Source organism: Rhinatrema bivittatum, chromosome 7 (genome assembly GCF_901001135.1).
Source record: "Rhinatrema bivittatum chromosome 7, aRhiBiv1.1, whole genome shotgun sequence".
NCBI lineage: Eukaryota > Metazoa > Chordata > Amphibia > Gymnophiona > Rhinatrematidae > Rhinatrema > Rhinatrema bivittatum.
In genome coordinates this window covers 134278560-134298880 of record NC_042621.1, presented here as the reverse complement: position 1 = coordinate 134298880, position 20321 = coordinate 134278560, and the positions used below count along the sequence as shown (strand labels likewise).

Below are 20321 nucleotides of genomic sequence, written 5' to 3'. Positions count from 1 at the left end.
GAGAAAAACTGAAAAGGTATCCTATATCAGGACAGTGCTCACCCTGCGTCCCTTCAGTATTTCTCTGTATCCCAGCAGAGGCAGGCAGTTGAACCTGCGGTTCCATAGCTTTCTCTGTTTTCCACACTGTGGTGATTTTTCTTTCTCCTTCTGATTGTTTCCAGGATCAAGCAAGTACTGATTAATTTCTATATGTGTGAAAAAAAAATAAATAAGAATTTGAAGGAAATCAAACTTCTCGTCTATGTGAGACAGCTCTGTCTCACAGCTCTTACAGGGTCCCAGGGGCGATTTTCCCCTTGAGTACTCACCCTGGGACCCCTCTTCCCGGTGACCACTTGCTTGGCTTAAAGGGGTGATGCTGGTGGTCCAGTCACTCTCCATTTTCGCGCCTGCCTTAGGTCTTTTTAGCAGAGAGGCTCCCATTCCTCTGCTCATTTCTTTGAAAAAAAAAAACATCCCCATCGGAGGCATAGCTTACCCAAGTTTTCATTGTAGGCTCTAGCAAGGGTAAGCAGCCGGGGAAGTGATTACTGGTGGTCCAGTCCCTCTCTTCACCCTTGTGTGTTTAAGCACTGTAAAAAAACAACAAAAAATTTTCTTTTTTGGTCAGCTGCAATCCAGGACCCCTGCCCACCTGAATCGCCACTTTTTTGGCCGATTTCGTGTTTTGTGAGCCTTCCCCCCCCCCCCCCCCCCAATGCCGCTGCCATCCTGGTGTATAGCATGTGAGGAATCGGCTGCGCGGCTTTCTAGGACTGGGATTTGCTCTAGGTGCCTTCCCGGAGGGGTGGGCAGCTCTTTTTCAGGGTCTGCAGCAACAGCCAAGCCTTGTGGGGCTCAAAAACGTCAGGCTCCGCAGGAGCTCAGACCTGGTTCTTTCTCCCTCAGTACAGGGACAGCAGCCATCTTAAGCACATGTCATGCAGCTCAAGGCAAGGGCTGTGGGGGAGGGGGAGCTTCCTCCAACATTGAATCCAGTCCCTGCAACTCCTGATGAGAATGCAGATCAGGGGTTTTTTTTACAGGAGGACCCTGCTTTTCCAGATTAGGATGTTTATTCTGATTCCTTTTCTTTAGATTTTGTCCTCCTTATGCATAAAGCCTTTTTGGCTTCCAGTTCTCTGCAAGGTGGTGCCTTGCCAGTCAGACCTACACAGGGACTGCCCCCCCAAGGTAGCTAAGCATGCTGATGTTCCCGCGTCTCTAAGATTCACGAAGTTAAAAGGTGTGGTGATTTCAGGAGGGTCTGCCACTCCGGACGGCAGTGCAGGTGCAGAAGCCTCTCCTCCCCCCCCCCCCCCCACTGGGGAGGGGGGGGGGGGCATGGATGAGGAGCAAGGGAAACAGGCTTTCCCGTCGATAGCAGGGCTGAATTAGCCATGCTGTCATGGGATCTGTCAATCAGGTCTGGGAGGCAGAGCTTGTCAAAGCAGAGATCAGAGCTTTGCTCTCTGCAGCTGCGCGTGTGTTCCCGCGCAGGAAAGTAACGGAATCTCCTCAGTCTGTTCTTTCCGTGTGCGGGATCGCACGCGGAGCTGTTCTTCTCCTCAGAGTTATATAATAAAAATGTCAATCAGGGTTTAAACATTGTATTTGCGGCAAGGTAATGTCTGTCACGGATGGCCATGACCAATGTTACCGATGCCTAGGGCCAGATTACAATCGTGAAGATTGTGAATTTTGTTCGAGGATGTCTGAGAGCCCTGAAACAACGGGCCTACAGGCTTCAGGAACTTTTTGCCTCACCGGAGCCATTGGAGTCTCATTCGTCGCCTGGTCCTGCAATCTTACCGGCTCCCTCAAAGAAGAGGGCATCATCGTGGGATCCTCAATCCTCCAATCTTGGAGGTAAGGATGTGGCAAGCCGGCAAAGGCCATTGGATTTCAAACAATCCACAGAGCCAAAACCGCCGGCACAAGAGATACTGGCGCCAAAAATCGCGGCGCCTAAGACTTCTGCGCCTAAGATGCATTATGCGCATAAAACAATGACGGCACATAACACTTTTGCGCCTGAAGAACTATCGGTGTACAACACTTCTGCGCGCATGGCGCCGAAGACACTTGTGTGCAGGGTGCCGATAACTTTTGCGCGCACAGATGCAGAAAGATATACGCACAAGACACAGGAACACACATCTCATGTAATACAACATGAGTTGAAGAGACGACATGGACCCTCACAAATGTCTCATTCCACCTCTCCATCGATAAACCTACCTCGTTCGGGTACTTCCCTCTCTTTGAGAGCTATTTCGACAGAGTTTACAATAAAACGCAGAAAGCGATCAGTCTTAACATAGAAGTCATACAGACTCGTCGGCTCACTATTATTATAAGCACTCGCATCACTCCCACCACAAAAGTTCGGCAAAGAGGAGTGCAACATGGAAAGTAAGCCATTCGACTTCTAAATCATCTCATATACCAGCTTCCAATACCTTCTCACATTAGAGAGGTAATACAAGTTGCTTCCTCTAACGCTTCAGAGGATTCGATGGACATGATGTGCAACAAAAAACAGAGACCATAAAGTATCCGGTACTTTACCTCACAACACTCCAATGTAACCTAAAGCATGTGAGTTACAAGAACAAGATGATCGTACAATAATGCCCCCTCATACAAAAGAGGCATTTTATCAATTGTCCCAATCCTTAGCAGAATTTTATGAATCTCTACAGTCATCATTCAAAATGACTAATCTTGCTTCTAGCAGTTCTCTGGAACATAAGACACAAACTTACCTCAGCACTTCGCTGGTCAAGAAAACCCTAAATCTTTTAAAAAAGAATTAAAATCTTGGCTACTAAGCCAATCTCTTACTGACAACTCGGACTTTTGATCTCATCTATCAGTTTACTGATTGGACAATTTATCCTGCTTCTAACTACAGATATCTCCTATTATCTATGATCCCTGTTTTTCAGTATACCTAACTTTTAGTATATCTTGTTTTTGTTTAGACTAATTTTATGTCAGTTTCTCAGTCGGTTTAATGTAATTTATCAAATTTCAATGTACAAGTTGTTATAATGTAAAACCGGAGTGAAGGCAACTCTTATATACCTCGGTATATAAAAAAATGCTAAATAAATAAATTAAAAAAACTAATAGATAGCAATCGGTGGAGCCTCCAACATCTCCCATAGCAAACCGACCAGCTTCACCAAATTATAAACATGATATATCCTTTGATTCTCCTCCGCAAACATTCCCATCGGATCCGCAGGAACAACCTCAGGAACCGTATTCCCCTCCGGAAGACCTTACATATCCAAAATTTCTGGAAAAACTGTGTTCAATACTGCATCTAGAGGTCCAAAAAGAGACAGACCCGAGATCAGAAACTCTTGGTCTCCTAAAGATTTTTGATACTCCAGGAGAACCAACATCTCTTCCACCACAAGAACTCCTGCATTCAGTCTTACAAAAATCCTGGGAAACACCTTACGTAATATCAGCGGTTTCCAGGAAGACGGACATAAAATTCCGTATGAGGAAAACCTCACCGTACTCTATACCACAATTACCTCGCGCTTCAATTGTAGTAGAGTCTGTGATGCAAAGATTTAAGAAAACAGTCTCATTCCTCATACCCACCAGGGAAAGACAACAAATACTTAGATGAGTTTGGCAGGAAAATATACCATAACTCAATGTTGAATGCCCGAATTATGCACCATCAATTCTACATGGTACAATACCTATATGAGTGCATACAAGCTATTAAAGGTATACTTTCCTCAACTGCGGATCAGATACCTCCACCTCTTCATGACATGGAAGAATGTTCTCGACACCTTTTGAGGTCAATCTATGAAGCATACGAAACATTGTCTAGGGCATCTGCAACAGCCATTGCAGCCCGCAGGCTAGCATGGTTATGCTCAAGTTCGATACGTGAAGATTTGCACGAGAAACTAACAAACCTCCCATGGACAGGAGATAACCTGTTCAGAGAACGATTCCAGGACACAGTAGGTAAACTGAAGGAGGAAGCTCTAGCAGTACAATCATTAACATCACATCCTAACTATTCGACCACACGTCGTTATATTGGATCTACTCATAAGCAATCATATGCCAGGAGATCCTACAGATCTTACCAGTCTTTTTTTCTTACACAAAGCATACCCTTCTTACCAGCGTCCTGCTCCACAACAGACTATCTCAAACCAACGTAGAGGTAAATCACATAAACCAGAGACAGCAGACACAACAGCAGACTACTACAGTAAAAGCGACTTAAATCTTTTTAATTACCCAGCCACCACCACAACATCAGCACCACCCGGCAGAATTCATTCTTGCCTGGGAGAGAATAACATCCGATCAATGGGTTTTGGAGATAGAGTTGGTAGCCGTGACGTACTAATTTGTCACAAAACCCATATTACCTGCATTGTGGATTCCAAGCCTACTGTCATCTACTGCGATACCTCCCCGAGCCTGGTCCCATCCCTCCGCCAGATGCCTCCCCCTCCCCCCGGGTGACGTCATTGATGAGCGTGGGGCCTTTTTAAGACTCTGACCAGGTCGGTGGTTCTAACAGCCCAAGGGACAGAATTCTTACTTACTTTTGCCTCACTGTTTCTCCAGAGACAAAAGAACCGCCAATGGGATTACCTGCATCGTGGACTCCAGCCTACTGTCATCTACTGCGATACCTCCCTGAGAACTGGTCCCTCCCTCCGCCAGACGCCGACCCCTCCCCCGGGTGACGTCATTGAGCGCGGGGCCTTCTTAAGATGCTAACCAGCTCGGTGGCGCGAGCCGTCAGCGCGCGCCGAAGGGGCGCGCTAAAGGGGAGTTCCCCCTTAGTGCTCCCCTTGGTGTCTCCCGGTGTCTTTGTGATCGATTTTAGTTAACTGTGTAAGTACCTGATTTATTATGGCCGGTTACCCTATACCATCTATGATTACCTATAATAGAATGGAGGCATGCCAAAAACAAAAACGGACTAGGCCCGTACATCGGTCTCTTATACAAGTCCCTGTTACCCCCAATTCTAATCTACTTACACTCACTATGTTATCTCTATCTTTAGTTAACATTCAAGCGATTGGCAAAAAGATCCCTGTGGTATTTGACCATCTCAAGGAAGCCAGACCAGATATTTGTGGGATTAGTGAAACCTGGTTAAGGCCCACTGATACTGTTTTAATTAATCAGTTACTTTTGGAAGACTATGATGCCTTCTCCTGTCCCAGGTTAGATAAAAAAGGAGGAGGGATATTATTATTATCTAACAAGAAGTTCCATTTGACTCAACAAAAGGTGGACATTGCAGCACGATATGAGATAGCTTCTTTAAATCGAGCCTTTTACATATTTATTTAGTGTATACACCCCTGGGTTTATTGGACCATAATTGCTCTCCTCTTATAGAATTGTTTTCCGCTACAACTGACCCTAATATACCCACCATTATTATAGGTGATTTTAATCTACATGTGGATATCTTCCCACAATCTGCCAGCTGTGAAACATTTTTAAATACATTGGAAGCATTAGGTTTTATTCAGTTAGTAAATACTTCTACCCATAGAGCAGGCCATACGTTGGACTTGGTGTTCGCAAACGAAGCCTGGGATGTCAAGTCCACCCCTAAGAGCCTTCCGGTACCATGGTCTGACCACTATTTAGTTACTACAGCTCTCTCATTAAAAGTACCTCAGATTAAAATAATGGCAGAGGATAAAATTGAAATTGAAATAAAACAAATCCTGTACTAGTGATGAGTTAATTGCTAGCTTCCCAGAAGTAGTGCAATCTCTTGATAGATCGAACATTGGTAATGCAGTGAAGTCCTGGGATGACTCCATGTCGGAACTAGCTAGTAAACTATGTCCCTCTACTAAAAAAACGGATTCCTTGTATGGCAAAAATAAAGCACCTTGGTTTTCCTCCAGTTGAAAGAGCTCAAGAGAGGGCTAAGGAAATTAGAAAGGATCTGGCGGAAACACCGTATGACATTTCTTTAGGAAATTATAGAACAGCTTACATAAGTATAGAGATGCCATTAATACCGCTAAACGAGATTTTTACTCTGATAAAATTAACAAATTTTCAATTTAACCCGAGGATGCTCTCTACGTATGTATCTGAACTTACTCAGGTGAAAGGAAGCTCTTCCGTAGGGATTAATAATCTAAGAGACAAGAGTAATGAATTTGCATCCTTCTTTAAAGAAAAAATCCTAGCTGTGCTAAAAGATGTAATCACTCAAGATCCACACAAGATCTCATTACCCATGAATCCGTCAGCTAGATGGTCATCATTTGAGACTGTTTCCTCATTAGAAATTGCTAATCTAATCAAAAAAATGACACCTGCCAAACACCCATTAGATAACATGCCCATTAAATATCTAAAGGTAGTACAAGACATTATTGCTAAACCGCTGGCAGATATTGTTAACTTGTCATTGGAAGAAGGTATATTTCCAGACAGTTTGAAAAATGCAGTTGTGAAACCTATTCTGAAAAAAGCCCACTTAGATCCTGATATTTTGGCAAATTATCGCCCAATCTCAGTACTGCCGTTCTTGGCAAAACTACTTGAAAAAGTGGTTAACCAACAGCTGATGGAGTATCTAGAGGAACATCAAATATTGTTCCCAGCACAATATGGTTTTAGGAAAGCTCATAACACTGAGACTCTCCTGATTTCACTTTGTGACACCATTCAAAGAGGCTTTGATCAAAATACTTCCTATCTACTTATCCTGTTAGATATTTCAGCGGCGTTTGACACCGTCAGTCATGAAGCACTTGTTTTAAGACTACAAGAAGCTGGGCTTTCAGATAAAACATTGGATTGGTTCACATCCTTTCTCACTAATAGATCATATATAGTCAAATTAGGAACATCAGAATCCAAGGTAGTGGACCTCCAAACGGGAGTACCACAGGGTTCCTCCCTTTCGCCAACCCTATTTAATATTTACATGGCTCCACTCTGTAGATTTTTAGCAGGACTAGGTTTGGTATATTTTTTGTTTGCTGACGATATCCAGATTTTGATGCCTATAAAAGATTCCTTAACAGCTACCTTAAAACTATGGGATATTTATCTCAAGTCAATAAAACTGTTGACACATATGTCGTTAGCACTGAACAACTCCAAAACGGAAATACTGTTTATCTGTAATAAGGTTACTGAGAAAATAAAAGCAGAGATTTCAACCCATTCCTCGGTACACAAGATTCTATACGACACTAGAGATTTAGGCATTATCCTGGATTCCAAACTGAATATGAAATCATCAATAAAGGCAATCATAAAAGATGGCTTTTATAAATTAAGGGTGCTAAGAAAATTGAAGCCATTATTACATACAAACGATTTTAGAATCGTGTTACAGGCCCTGATACTACCAAAAATAGATTACTGCAATGCCTTATTTCTTGGGGTCCCGTTATCAACTATTCGCCCGCTGCAATTATTGCAGAATGCTGCGGCCTGACTTTTGTCTAACACAAATAGATGTGATCATGTTTCTCCTGTATTGATGGAACTGCATTGGCTTCCTGTGCAGTTCCGTATTCATTACAAGTGTCTCACACTAATTCATAAGGCCGTATATGGCTCTAATACTGAATGGCTGAATGCTTCATTACGCATTCATGTTCCGGCTCGGAATTTAAGATCACTTGGACAGGCACTACTTACAATTCCATCACCCAAATTAGCCCATTTGGGATCAGTGAGAGAGAGGTCATTGGCCCTGGCAGGTCCTAAATTGTGGAATTCCCTCCCGGTAAGACATTCGCTTAGAGGATAACATCAACAGTTTTAAGAAACTGATAAAGACCTGGTTATTTCAATAGGCGTTTACTCAAGGTAATTGATCGATTACCAGAAATATAAAGTTGAGGAGGGCTGAAGGAATAAGTACAACATCAAAATGGTTTCAAGGGTACATAAAGAGCAATAGGGATAAGGGAGGTTGGATAAGTTTTAGTTAAGGGCTTGAACGTGGATGGGTTCTTATACTTTTTAGAATTATTTTAAATTTAATTATATTTTTTTAAAGTTTTTTTAGTGTTTTAATTGTATATTTATATTTTTCAGATTAATAGACTATTGAAAGTATGTAAAAGTTAAACTGACAAGTTGCTTATATATATATTTTTGAATTTGCTACTGCAAACTCTATGAATGTAAACCGCCTTGACATGTATTTGAAAGTCTGTATATAAAGTTGAATAAATAAAATAAATAAATATTACCTCATCTGTCCACACTCAAGATTCACAACTTCCAACCACAACTGGGGGAGGAAATTGCTTTGCGTCGCAAACAACAAGCAATTCGACAAATTTACCCCGGGACCAAATCAGTAGGATTTTATTCCCCATAATTCCTCATACCCAAGAAGTCGGGTGGCCTTCGCCCCATCCTAGACCTAAGGGAATTGAACAAATTTCTCACCAAAGAGAAATTCAAAATGGTATTGTTGAAATCAGTCCTTCCTCTGATTCAAACCAACGATTGGATGTGTTCCATCAACCTGAAGGATGCTTACCCACACATTTCCAATCCATCCATCCTCGTGGCATTACCTATGCTTTCGCTACAGGCATCAACACTACCAGTACAAAGTTCTCCCCTTTGGACTATCGGCTGCACCCAGGGTGTTCACCAAATGCATGGTAGTGATGGTGGCTCATCTCAGACAACAAGGTATAACCATCTTTCCATATCTAGACGATTGGCTCATAATCGCCCCAACTCCAAACATCTTACTCGATAACCTCCATCGAGGAATTAGGATTGGTGATCAATTTTCAGAAATCACACCTACAACCAACCCAGCAGTTACAGTTCATAGGAGCATGCCTGGACACTACGTGCAACAGGGCATACCTACCAAGCAACAGAATTTCACAATTCCGTTCTCTTACACACCTTGAACCATACTCCGAGGCCCTCAGTGAGACAGGTTTTAGTAGTCCAGGGCCACATGGCAGTGGCGAATTTCATGGTTCACAACACCAGGCTACACATGAGACTCCTGCAATGGGGCTTGAAACGTCAATGGAAACAGCATTCGCAATCATTGACACAGAAGTTATCATTGACCACCGAAATGAGAAAAGATATAACATGGTGGCTTCTAGACTCCACCCTATCCAAGGGAGCATTGTTCAGTTCCCCTCCTCACAACGCAGTATTAACTACAGATGCGTCTCGCAAGTGCTGGGGTGCACACCTTGAGATTTACGAAACACAAGGGTTATGGACAATCTCGGAACAAAACTTGCAAATAAATTTATTGGAACTCAGAGCGATTTGGAATGCATTACAAGTGTTCCAAGACCACCTGAAAGGACGCAGGGTAATGATCTACACGGACAATTCAAGTGGCGATGTTTTACATCAACAAACAAGGAGGGCCTGGTTCATGGTCCCTTTGCAAGGAGACTCTGACAATCTTCGAACATGCTCACCGAAATTGCATACATCTCCAAGCAACTTACCTACCAGGAGATGCAAACACAAGAGTGGACAGGCTAAGCCGCATCTTTCATCCTCACGAATGGGCACTCAATACAGAAATAGCCCAAGATATATTCATGCAGTGGGGGACACCTTCAAGAGATCTCTTTACAATGGAGATCTGCTCGATAAGACCAAGCCAATTCAGGATCGCTCAAGATGCCGTCCTCATCCCTTTCCTCCCATACCACTCATAACAAGGACAATTCAAAAGTGCATAGCAGACAAAGCTCAACTGATACTCATTGCCCCGGCCTGGCCGAGGCAACCATGGTACAGTTTCCTTCTCAGACTATCCATCATGGATCCAATTCGATTACCAAATCGCCAGGATCTTCTCTGCCAAGATCAAGGGATGCTTCTACACCCGCTACACTCATCTCTCCACTTGACAGCGTAGAGGTTGAGAGGCTCCTTCTAACAGAACAGGGAATTTCCACCGCTGCACAATTCATTTTGTTAGAATCCAGGAAACTCTCAACGAGGAAAAATTATAGCTATAAATGGAAACGTTACTCTACCTGGTGCATTTCCAAAGGTGTACCACCATTTGACTGCTCACCTGAGCTACTTATAGACTATCTTCATACACTAAACACAGCTGGTCTAGCAACATCGTCCATCAGAGTTCACCTCAGTGCCACAATATTCTTATATCCAATCACCCTTACTATCTCGTTTCATTAAGGGGCTAACTCACCTTCACCCTCCGATCTCTAAGCCTCCAGTTCCATGGAACCTCAACATACTTCTGGAACAGCTCATGCTTTTCCCTTACTCCAATTTATGAGTTGGAGTAATCAGAATTAATGATTCAGTTTCACATGTATATGTGCGGATTGCCATTACTGTATCATGTAATCCTTTTAATTGTTTGCTGAGTAACATTTCTCCTTGGATTTGTAATGATTCAGGGAATGATGGAAGTGGTGGTGGTCTTGCAAACATCATTTCATAAGGCGTCAGGCCAGATTTTCTTGGAGTACATCGGATATGCAGCAGAGCTAATGGTAGGATATCTGGCCATTTAGTTTTTGTTTCTTGACATAATTTTGCTAATTGACTTTTCAAAGTTCTATTAGCTCGTTCAACTGTTCCGCTGCTTTGTGGTCTCCATGTGCAATGCAGATGCCAATTAAGGCCCAGAATCTTGCTTAATTGTTGAGTCACTTCACTAGTGAAGGCTGGTCCGTTGTCAGAATTTATTTGTCTTGGAAGTCCATATCGTGGTAAAATCTGACATAGAAGTAAAGTAGTAATTCTTTGGCTGTTTTCTGTTCGTGTAGGTATAGCTTCCATCCATCCAGTATAAGTGCAAACTGCCACTAATATGGCTTTGTATCCTTTTGATGGAGTCATGTGGGTGAAAATCTATCTGACAGACTTGGAAAGGTATAGTTCCTCGAAGAATATGTCCAGGGGCAGGAGCAGGTCCATTTCGAGGATTGTTCTGTGCACATGTGATACATTGGTTGATTGCATGCTTAGTTAATTGAGTGATTCGGTTGATATGTTTTTTCCAGCAGTTTTGCCAATGAATCTCGACCAAGGTGTGTTTTATCATGTGCTTCTTTAACTATTGTCCATGCAATAGTTTCAGGTATCCATATTCGACCATCTTGTATAATCCACCATCCATTTTGTTGATGAAAGTTTTCATATTGTGCCCAGATTTAACTACTCTGAATAACTTTGTATCATCTGCAAATCTGCTTACCTCACTTGTTGTATTCCTTTCCAGATCATTTATAAATATATTGAAAAGTAAGGGTCCCAATACAGATCCCTGAGGCACTCCACTGCTCACTCCCTTCCACTGAGAAAATTGTCCATTTAATCCTACTCTCTGTTTCCTGTCTTTTAGCCAGTTTGTAATCCATGAAAGGACATCACCACCTATCCCATGACTTTTTACTTTTCCTAGAAGCCTCTCATGAGGAACTTTGTCAAACGCCTTCTGAAAATCCAAGTACTCTACATCTACCGGTTCACCTTTGTCTGCATGTTTATTAACTCCTTCAAAAAAGTGAAGCAGATTTGTGAAGCAAGACTTGCCTTGGGTAAAGTCATGCTGACTTTGTTCCATTAAACCATGTCTTTCTATATGTTCTGTGATTTAGATATTTAGAACACTTTCCACTATTTTATCCTAGCACTGAGTCAGGCTAACTGGTCTGTAGTTTCCTGGATTGCCCCTGGAGCCCTTTTTAAATATTGGGTGTAGGAAGCCAACCATTATGTCTCCTGGGTTGATAGGGTCTTGGTTACAAGGAGTTTTCAGCAGGAAATGCCATTTTGCGGAAAAAAATAACTTTAAATAAAACTTGCAAGCATCTCTTTGGGTGCCAGTCATCTTCTACCGCAGATGGGATCTGCTACTTCTAGTACCATGTAATGGCTGGAGATGTGTGTATTTTAGTATAAAATACTATGAGAGTACTCATCTGGAGGGAAACTAGTGATGTTCCTAGCCCAACAAAGAGCTTCATTGCTGATGCGGTCTCTACTCTTTAAAGGAGGAAACACCCTTGTATCCAGAGTGCTGTAGAGAATTACTATAATAGCAATTGACATAAGCCAAAGCTTCCCTTTCAGAACCATAGGTACCTTGCAGCAATGATGGACGGTTCCCTCTGGTGTCGCAGATCTTGCGAGCTCAGTAATACTTCTTGGAATATTTTAATATCTGAACTTTGGTTAGCTTTTCTTGATATATATTAGGTTTTCTTTTGTAACTCTTAAGACTTTTTTTTTTTTTTTTTTTTGCATACAAACCACACACAAATCATGTGCACAACACATGTACAGTTTAGGGACAATAAAACCATACAGAGGGGAAAGAAAAGAAACTATACATGAAAGACACATCCATCCTTTTATTTCTTCACCTTTCCAACCCGTTAGGGTACAATTGGCAAGGAATGTCCATTGTATAAATTATATGCTCCCCAAACTTTCATACTTAACGTTCTCCCTTCAAGTCAAACTGCAATTTTTTTAGATCTGCGATATTTCGGGTTTGAGCCCACCATGAAGCCAAGGTTAGGTGCAGATTTCCAAAAGGTTGCAATAGTGAAACACGCTGCTAAAAGTGATTGCCCAACCAATTTGCAAGATGTTTACCAGCACCAGAGTTATTCCATTTCCCCAGTAGTCCCAGTAGCGACCGAACTTGTACAGCAGTACCAATGATGTCAGCAATTTCTTGTATGATTTGGGACAAAAATTGTTGAACTACAGAACAGAGCCATCGCTTATAAATGGATGAGTCCACTTCCCCACACCCTCTCCAGCATGCAGAGCAATCTGGAAATAACCTGTAAGAAAATAAAGGGGTGCAGTAGGTCCTGTGAAGCAAATGGGCCATAATTTCCGTTTCTCACATGTATAGTGATATATGCGCAGAGGTCCAAATTGTCCAGGTTTTAGAACAGAGGGCCACAGTTTAGGGACAATAAAACCGCGGGGAAAGAAAAGAAACTATACATGAAAGACACATCCATCCGCTAAATAAATACCTAAATCTGCATTCCAAGTATCAGTCAGTTTTTGGGAGGTAATCTTTCCAAATTTATCAGCCAATATACCCTGATAAATGACTGCTATTCCTCTTCTCTAGATTCCCTCAGCAGTTGTAAAGGCTTCCAAACCATTCAGTGACCGAACAGTCTGTGCTAGGTCTAGTTCTCTGTACGTAGCCGGATCAGTCAAGACTCCTGGGTTTATGCATCCCTGCCAGCAGATGGAGAGCTTTTTTTTTGTTTGTGTTTTTTTTTTTTTTACTGACACTGCTACATAATCCCTGTGCCACCTGCACCTCCAGCAGATGGTGGCTGGTACAAGACCTGCAGTTCTGCAGTCTGGAGTACTTTAAAGTTGTGAGCCTTCCTTCCAGGGGGTTTTTGGGTCCTGGTGGATCCTTGCTTGTTTGGTTGAGGTAGATGAGCTGGGGGTCGGTGACAGTCTTGTATGCTTGCTCTTTTATCCCGTGGGGTGTAAATCTGGTGGCCTAGATCCTGCCCCTTCACAAGGCTGCTTGGGCAGCTGGTTCTTTTTATCAGTTTGCCTCTCATTTTTGTTTTAATTCTGTCTGATCCTCTTGTAGTGCTGGACAGCTGTTTTCCATGCTGAGGGAGTTTTATTAAAGTTTAAGTGTTTAAAAAGAAAAGAAAGGAAGCCAGAATTGCTAAAGTAAGGCACAGGAGGCCTGATAGCTCTGAGGGACGACTCTTTTCTCATTTAAGGTCAGTGGTAAGGGGACAGAAGCTGTGGTCTGTGTTGTTTTTTTCGTTTTTTTTTTCTTTTGCTGTTCCCGTGTTGTAAGAATAATTAGACTTGGCACAGTGGTTTTCCTGCCAAAGCATTATGGTGCACAGCTCCAACGTGCCTGAGCCACTTGCGTTTCAGGGATGGAAGGGCTATCTGGGGGCCCGGTGGCGGCAAAAAGGGCTAAATAGTGCAAGCTCTCCCGCAGTGACTGTCCCTGCACACTGGGATTTGGAGTGAGTCGGGACCTTCTTCGTTGTGGGAATGGCGACCATTTTGAATTGTGGCCGGGGATCCAGGGGCATTGCTGTCGCAGGACTGAGGGGTGATCTGGACGTGGCAGGCACGATTCTGGGGGACAATCTGGAGGAAATCCAGATTTCTGAGGGGTATGACCTCAAGGTAGTCCTTGTTCCGTAGGGAGGAATTGGGCCCTTTGATTCCTCAGGTCTTTGAAGAGCTTGGGTTAGAGGTTCCTCAAGAAGTCTTAGAAATGGAAGGGGTGGACCTGGTCCTGGATGGGCTTAGGGAAAGGCCCTCGTGGGACCCCTATCATAAGTCTGTAACAAAGCTGGTGGATCGGGAGTGGTGTGCTCCGGGTGCCAGTTTGAGAATGGGAATGGCAAAGCTGTATCCTTTGCCTGAACAGATAGCGTTTTCCCTTCCAAAGGTGGATGCCACAGTGTTGGTGGTCACAAAGACTATCCTGGTCATGGGTGCCTTGGTGTTGAAGAAAAAGCTGGAGATTCACCTCAAAAGGATTTTTGAGGTATTGGCCCTGAGCCATTGTAATGTAAAAAGCTATACCAAGGACACAACAGAGACTGTATGTTTCTCAGAATTATGTTTTTATTCTTATGCGCATAAGGAAGTCGGCTCTTAAAGTTGCAGAGTCCGACTTAATCAGTTATCCATTTGACTTCAATTAAATACACTTTTGCCCAGGATGTTATTACAAACACTTCTTTGATTTAAGATTACAAGGTGAAAACATTTGTTAACACTAACATTTTAACTGGCCTGGGAATTCTGACCCAACCTTGAAGACATGCATTTTTACAGCTCTTCCTGTGGTATAAAGAGATACATTTGTTATCTAAAAGCGAGACAGTTTCCAGACCCCAACAATGCCTCTTGGGATTCTCTCTCACAGGTACTTTTCCATTGAAAAGTTGCCTCATAAATTTTATCATCTCACCATCTGTTTGTTTCATCCAAAGAGCTTGCCTGCGTTGGATGCAGCAATTTCAGGAAGGGTAGGTGAAGTTAAATGAGGCAGCTAAAGCTGAATGCTTAGAGGCAATGATGGCGTATGTTTCAGATGCCTTGATTGACTTGGTGAGGACTTCATCTTGCATTATGGGGTCTGCAGTGTCGGCCAGGCGACTGTTAAGACTGTGTAACTGGTCAGCGGATGCGTTGCGTTGGATAGAGACACCCAGGAAAGGTGGTATTGGTAGCCCCAGAGTGGCCTCGTCTGCCATAATTCGTGGATCTAGTCAACTTGCCAGTGGACAGTCTGTTATGTTTCAGCCATCTTCCAGGCCGCCTTCGGCAGGGCCCCATATTTTCAGACCAGGCTGCTCACTCTTGTCTAGCAGCTTGGCTTTTGAGGGGCAGTGTTTGAGGCGCAGAGGTGGTTCAGATTGCTACTCTTCTGCAGGCTAGGTTGATATCTACTTCATTGTTGATTTTTGTGAGAGTTTAGAATGTTTTTGAGTCCTGGTGTATAGCTAACGGAGTGCAGGCCTTATGGACTTTGGTCTCTCAGATTTTATCCTTTCTTCAGGATGGTTTGATCAAGGGCTTGGCTTTCAACTGTTAAGGTCCGGGTGAGGAGAGTTTGCCCATCTTGGAATATTGTTCTCAGATGCTTGAGTAAGGCAACTTTTGAACCTCTTTGGATAGCGACTCCTCTTAAGGGTTGTTTTTAGTAGCCATTTGTTCAGCTAGGAGCATTTCTAAGTTACAGGCCTTGTTTTGCCATGATCTGTTCCTACAGATCTTGAACTCAGGCATATCCTTGTGGACAGTTCCCTCATTTTTACCGAAGGTGGTATCAGCGTTTCATGTGAATTAGACGGTGTAGCTTCTGGCCTTTCGGAGTTTGATTCTTCCATGCCTCATGTGCTGGAGCTTAAGCTTTTGGATGTCTGCAGGGCTTTGAGATATATCTCAAGGTATCAAATGATTTTAGGTCTGACCATCTTTTTTTCCTTTTGGTTTTATGGAGTGGTTCAAAAAAGGGTACCCAGGCTTCCAAGGCTACCATTGCGAGGTGGCTCAAGGAGGCTATTGGGTCGACATCCATTCTCAAGGGGCGCCAGGTTCCTGAAGGTTTGAGGGTGCACACTACGTGTTCTCAGGCAGCCTCATGGATGGAAGCTCAGTTGGTTTCACCATGAGATTTGTAGAGCAGTGATTTGGAAGTTGCTGCATATATTTGCAAGGCACTATCATCTGGATGTGGGAGATCCGGAGTCTCTCGTTTGGTGAGATTCTTGCGAGCGTGACTGCCAAGGTCCCACCCTAAGTAGGGAGCTTTGGTGTACATCCCAGGAGTCTGGACTGATCTGGGTACATACAGGGAAAAGAAAATTGGTTCTTACCTGCTAATATTTGTTCCTGTAGTATCACGAATCAGTCCAGAACCTGCCCAGTCGGTGGAGGTGGAGAGTCGTCTACTCAACTGAGGTTTATTGGTAGGGAATACAGTTTCTTCATGGTATGGAATACAGCCTTTTAAAAAAAAAAAATTTTGTAAACTACTTTTTATGAATTTTTTGATGCTTGGGTTCATGTCAATACTGTGGAACTGCAGGTGGCACCAGGCATTATGTGACAGGGTCTGTAAAACTATATCTCCATCTGCTGGCAGGGATGCATAAACTCGGGAGACTGGACTGATCTATGGTACTACAGGAACGAAAATTAGCAGGTAAGAACCAATTTTCCTATGACTTTCCAGAGCCCACCTCCATTGAAAATAACAAGCTTGTGAACTTTGATCAAGCTCATAATCATACTGGAGCTCACTAAAACCTAGAAAACCAGTCTCATCCCACAGCTGGGCAACACATAACCCCTTGTCTTGCCATTCATGCACCATTAGCACAAATGTGTTACCAGGGTTAGAATAAACTGGGAAGACAGGAAACAGTCCCACAATCGTTACCCAGAAATTTTATTCACCTGTCTCTAGACCTGCAGAGTCTAGGCCAGCACTGAACTAGCTCTATAAGCCCTAGGCTATGCACTGATTCAGGAGGCAAGAATAGCAAAACAGTTGTTAGCCAGATCTGCCTGCTCGTGCTGTAGGACCACCCAAGAGTCCGAATGATTACCAAACCATGCTTTCAAACAGACTAGTTGTGCAGCCCAGGTTAGGCAATGCATTCCCCCCCCCCCCCCTGCACTTGGGCAGCCAGAGCTGACTAATCTGAATTCTAGCAGGGTGCCCACACCATATAAATTTAATAGAACTGTGCAGTTCAGTAAAAACCTGCACCAGAACAAGATAGGGATATGTTAAATATATACAACAGCTTAGGCAAAATATTAATCTTTAACAAACTGATTCTGCCTGCCCAAGAAAACAGTAAGATGACCCCAATCTAACATCCTACTTAATTTTACTGATTACCATCGCTCCCATCCCCTCCCTCTGGCCAGACACTGCATTCCTCTTTATTGCCTTCTCTTTCCCACCTTCTACCTTCTCCTCCTCCCTCTACCTTCCCACCTTCTACCTTTTCCTCCTTCCTCCTTCCCCTGAGCTTATTTATGCCATATTGATGATTTTATATTGTTTAATGTATTCTCTGTTATGAGTTTCATGTGCTTTTAGATGTTAAAATGAGTCTTTAGAGTTTTAGGTTTCGTTTGGTATTTCTATTGTTAACTGGCCTCATTGTTCCATGTACTGCCTCAGAGCGAAGTTAAAGTTTCATTGTAAACCGATATGATTTGTACTTTTACAGGAATGTCAGTATAGAAAAAATAAAAATAAATAAATTAACCTGATATAGTTACATTCAAGCCTTTAAACTTAATTAGGGACATAAATACCCAGATACTTAACCTTCCCTCACTTGGTGAAAAATTGACAGACTGGCAGAGCCACTAATCCTGCAATTGCTTGCTTTTCCTTGGTTTCCAGATCTACAAAAAGAATGGTTTTCCCTATTCTTTGTTCCTGTTTAAGGTCTTGTGAGTGCATGCTTTTCAAGCACAGCAATATCATACTACTTGAAAAAATGTTGGGCTCTTGCTTACTTGACATACTTTTTCACTCAACGCACAATAAAGCTCTGGAATTTGTTGCCAGAGGATGTGGTTAGTGCAGTTAGTGTAGCTGGGTTCAAAAAAGGTTTGGATAAGTTCTTGGAGGAGAAGTTCATTAACGGCTATTAATCAAGTTTACTTAGGGAATAGCCACTGCTATTAATTGCATCAGTAGCATGGGATATTCTTGGTGTTTGTGTAATTGCCAGGTTCTTGTGGCCTGGATTGGCCACCGTTGGAAACAGGATGCTGGGCTTGATGGACCCTTGGTCTGACCCAGCATGGCCATTTCTTATGTTCTTATAGTGTAACTTGTTTATCAGATCTTGGTAGTACATGTTAATAAAACAAAGTTTGACATAATGCACCTGATCTGTCTCCCCTCCCCATTTAAATCAAGGTCTTATTTAGAAGGCCACATAGGCTTGCTTTTTTGTGTATATATTTTTTGTTTTGTCACTAGTTCTCTCCTCTGTAAGAAATGTTAATACAGTTTGAAGCTGAGACCATTTTTGGATTGGGATTCTTTGAAAATGGTGCCTTAGGCACTCTTTCTGTCTCATTTGGATTATTGCAATACGTTCATGGGATTGCCAATAAATCTGCTGCACAGGTTGCAGGTAATTCAAAACACTACAGCATGTATAATTAGTGGAAGTACTAGAACTCCTGCAAAGCCATTGTTTGGCTTACACTGGCTCCAAGTGAACATGCGTTGTAAATGCAAATTTGTATTGCTTGCCTTTAAATGTTTTGAACAGTGTTTGTGCTCTACGTCTTAAAGGGAAATTAAAATGGTATGAGACTAAGAGGGATTTGTGAACAAAAAAGGCAAGAAGCGACTACCAAGCTACTCATTTGTAGCAGGAATTTCAGTATTATGGAATTCTCTTCCAATTGGTTTAAGGGAAGAGAAGGATGGCTTAAAACTTCAAAGAAATTTGAAAACATGGCTTATGATAGTGGCTTTTAATGACTGACTAGAGGTTAATCAGATGCAGTTTGGTGACTAGCTCTCCCCAAGAAGTGTAGAAGTTATAGAGCTCAATATTTTATGCTTTGCTGGATTATTAGAGTAAAACTTATTTTTTTATATTTCATGATTTTGTTCTATTGTGATTATTGTGACTTAATTTTGTGTTGTAAATTGCTTTGGAAGACTTGTCTGGAAGGATTTTATGATTTTATGTGAAGTGGCAAATGAGCAGCATCTTAAATGCTCTTTAAGGAGTTGAGGGTTTTTAGTATCAATTTGACCTTGGTTGAAGTGATGGCTTGGTTTGGTGGGAATGCTACCTGAGAATAGGACTACAAATAATGGGCCCTGTATATGGTGCTGTTTTGTAATATAGGGCCTCTTAACTGAGCCCCCATGTGGGTTTTTCATGCAATATTTCCCTTGAAGGTTTGCTTTACTTATTGAATGTCATCCTTTGGTATATTCATCTTGAAAGTATGGGTAACCCATTTTGGTTATGTAGTAGTGGGTTGTGGTTTAAAAAAAAAAAAAGTTCTGCAATTGAGTGCATGCTATAGATGCACTTAACTTGCTAAAGTGAATTACTGTTAGTATAGAAAGGATGTTTTATCTTTAATATTTATTTAAAATGCTTGTATTCTGCAACTTCCAAATATAAAATGTATCCAGGGTATATCTGGTCATACCTGTTCTCTGGCTGTATAAAGCTGAAATTCTTAAAGCCAATTATCTGTAGATGTGTACTGCAGTTTGTTTAAATGGCAGAAACATTGCTGTGACCTCCTTTTTGTGTTTATAGATGGGCAAACAAATTAGACCAACTGACAGATACTGCAACAAAAGACCCAGAAGAGTACCTGGGACACCCCATCAATGCTTTCAAGTTAATGAAACGTCTTAATACAGAGTGGAGTGAACTTGAAAATCTGGTCCTCAAAGATATGTCTGATGGTGAGTGTGGCATAGGAGAAGGGTTACTTGATAGCAACATCTGGAGCCCATTTCAGAAATATTGGTAACGTAATTGCAGACAAGAAATGAAGGGTTCATCAAACCAGAATAGGCCTCTTTCTATAGGAAAAATAAGATGAGGTTTGCATATATTTTGTAGACTTATATAAAAATCATAGAAGAATCTCATAAGGTGAGCTGGTTACACCATAGCAAGAAACTGATCAAGAGATGCACATAGATCATGTCACATGAGCAGAGTGGGGCATCTTCAGGGACATTTGTTTCAGTTTAAATCTTACTTTTCCAAGAAGTTTCTCTGTTATAACAA

The 20321-nt window shown here is 42.2% G+C and overlaps 1 protein-coding gene across 3 annotated transcripts in view; it reads left to right on the top strand.

The window, feature by feature from the left end:
* Window positions 1-20321, top strand: part of P4HA1 (prolyl 4-hydroxylase subunit alpha 1) — a 280816-nt gene that overhangs the window by 48066 nt on the left and 212429 nt on the right. For all 3 annotated transcript variants that reach the window (XM_029609177.1, XM_029609175.1, XM_029609176.1), the window contains exon 4: window positions 19839-19990. In XM_029609177.1, the coding sequence (XP_029465037.1) occupies window positions 19839-19990 (152 nt within the window). The remainder of the gene's footprint in view (window positions 1-19838; window positions 19991-20321) is intronic.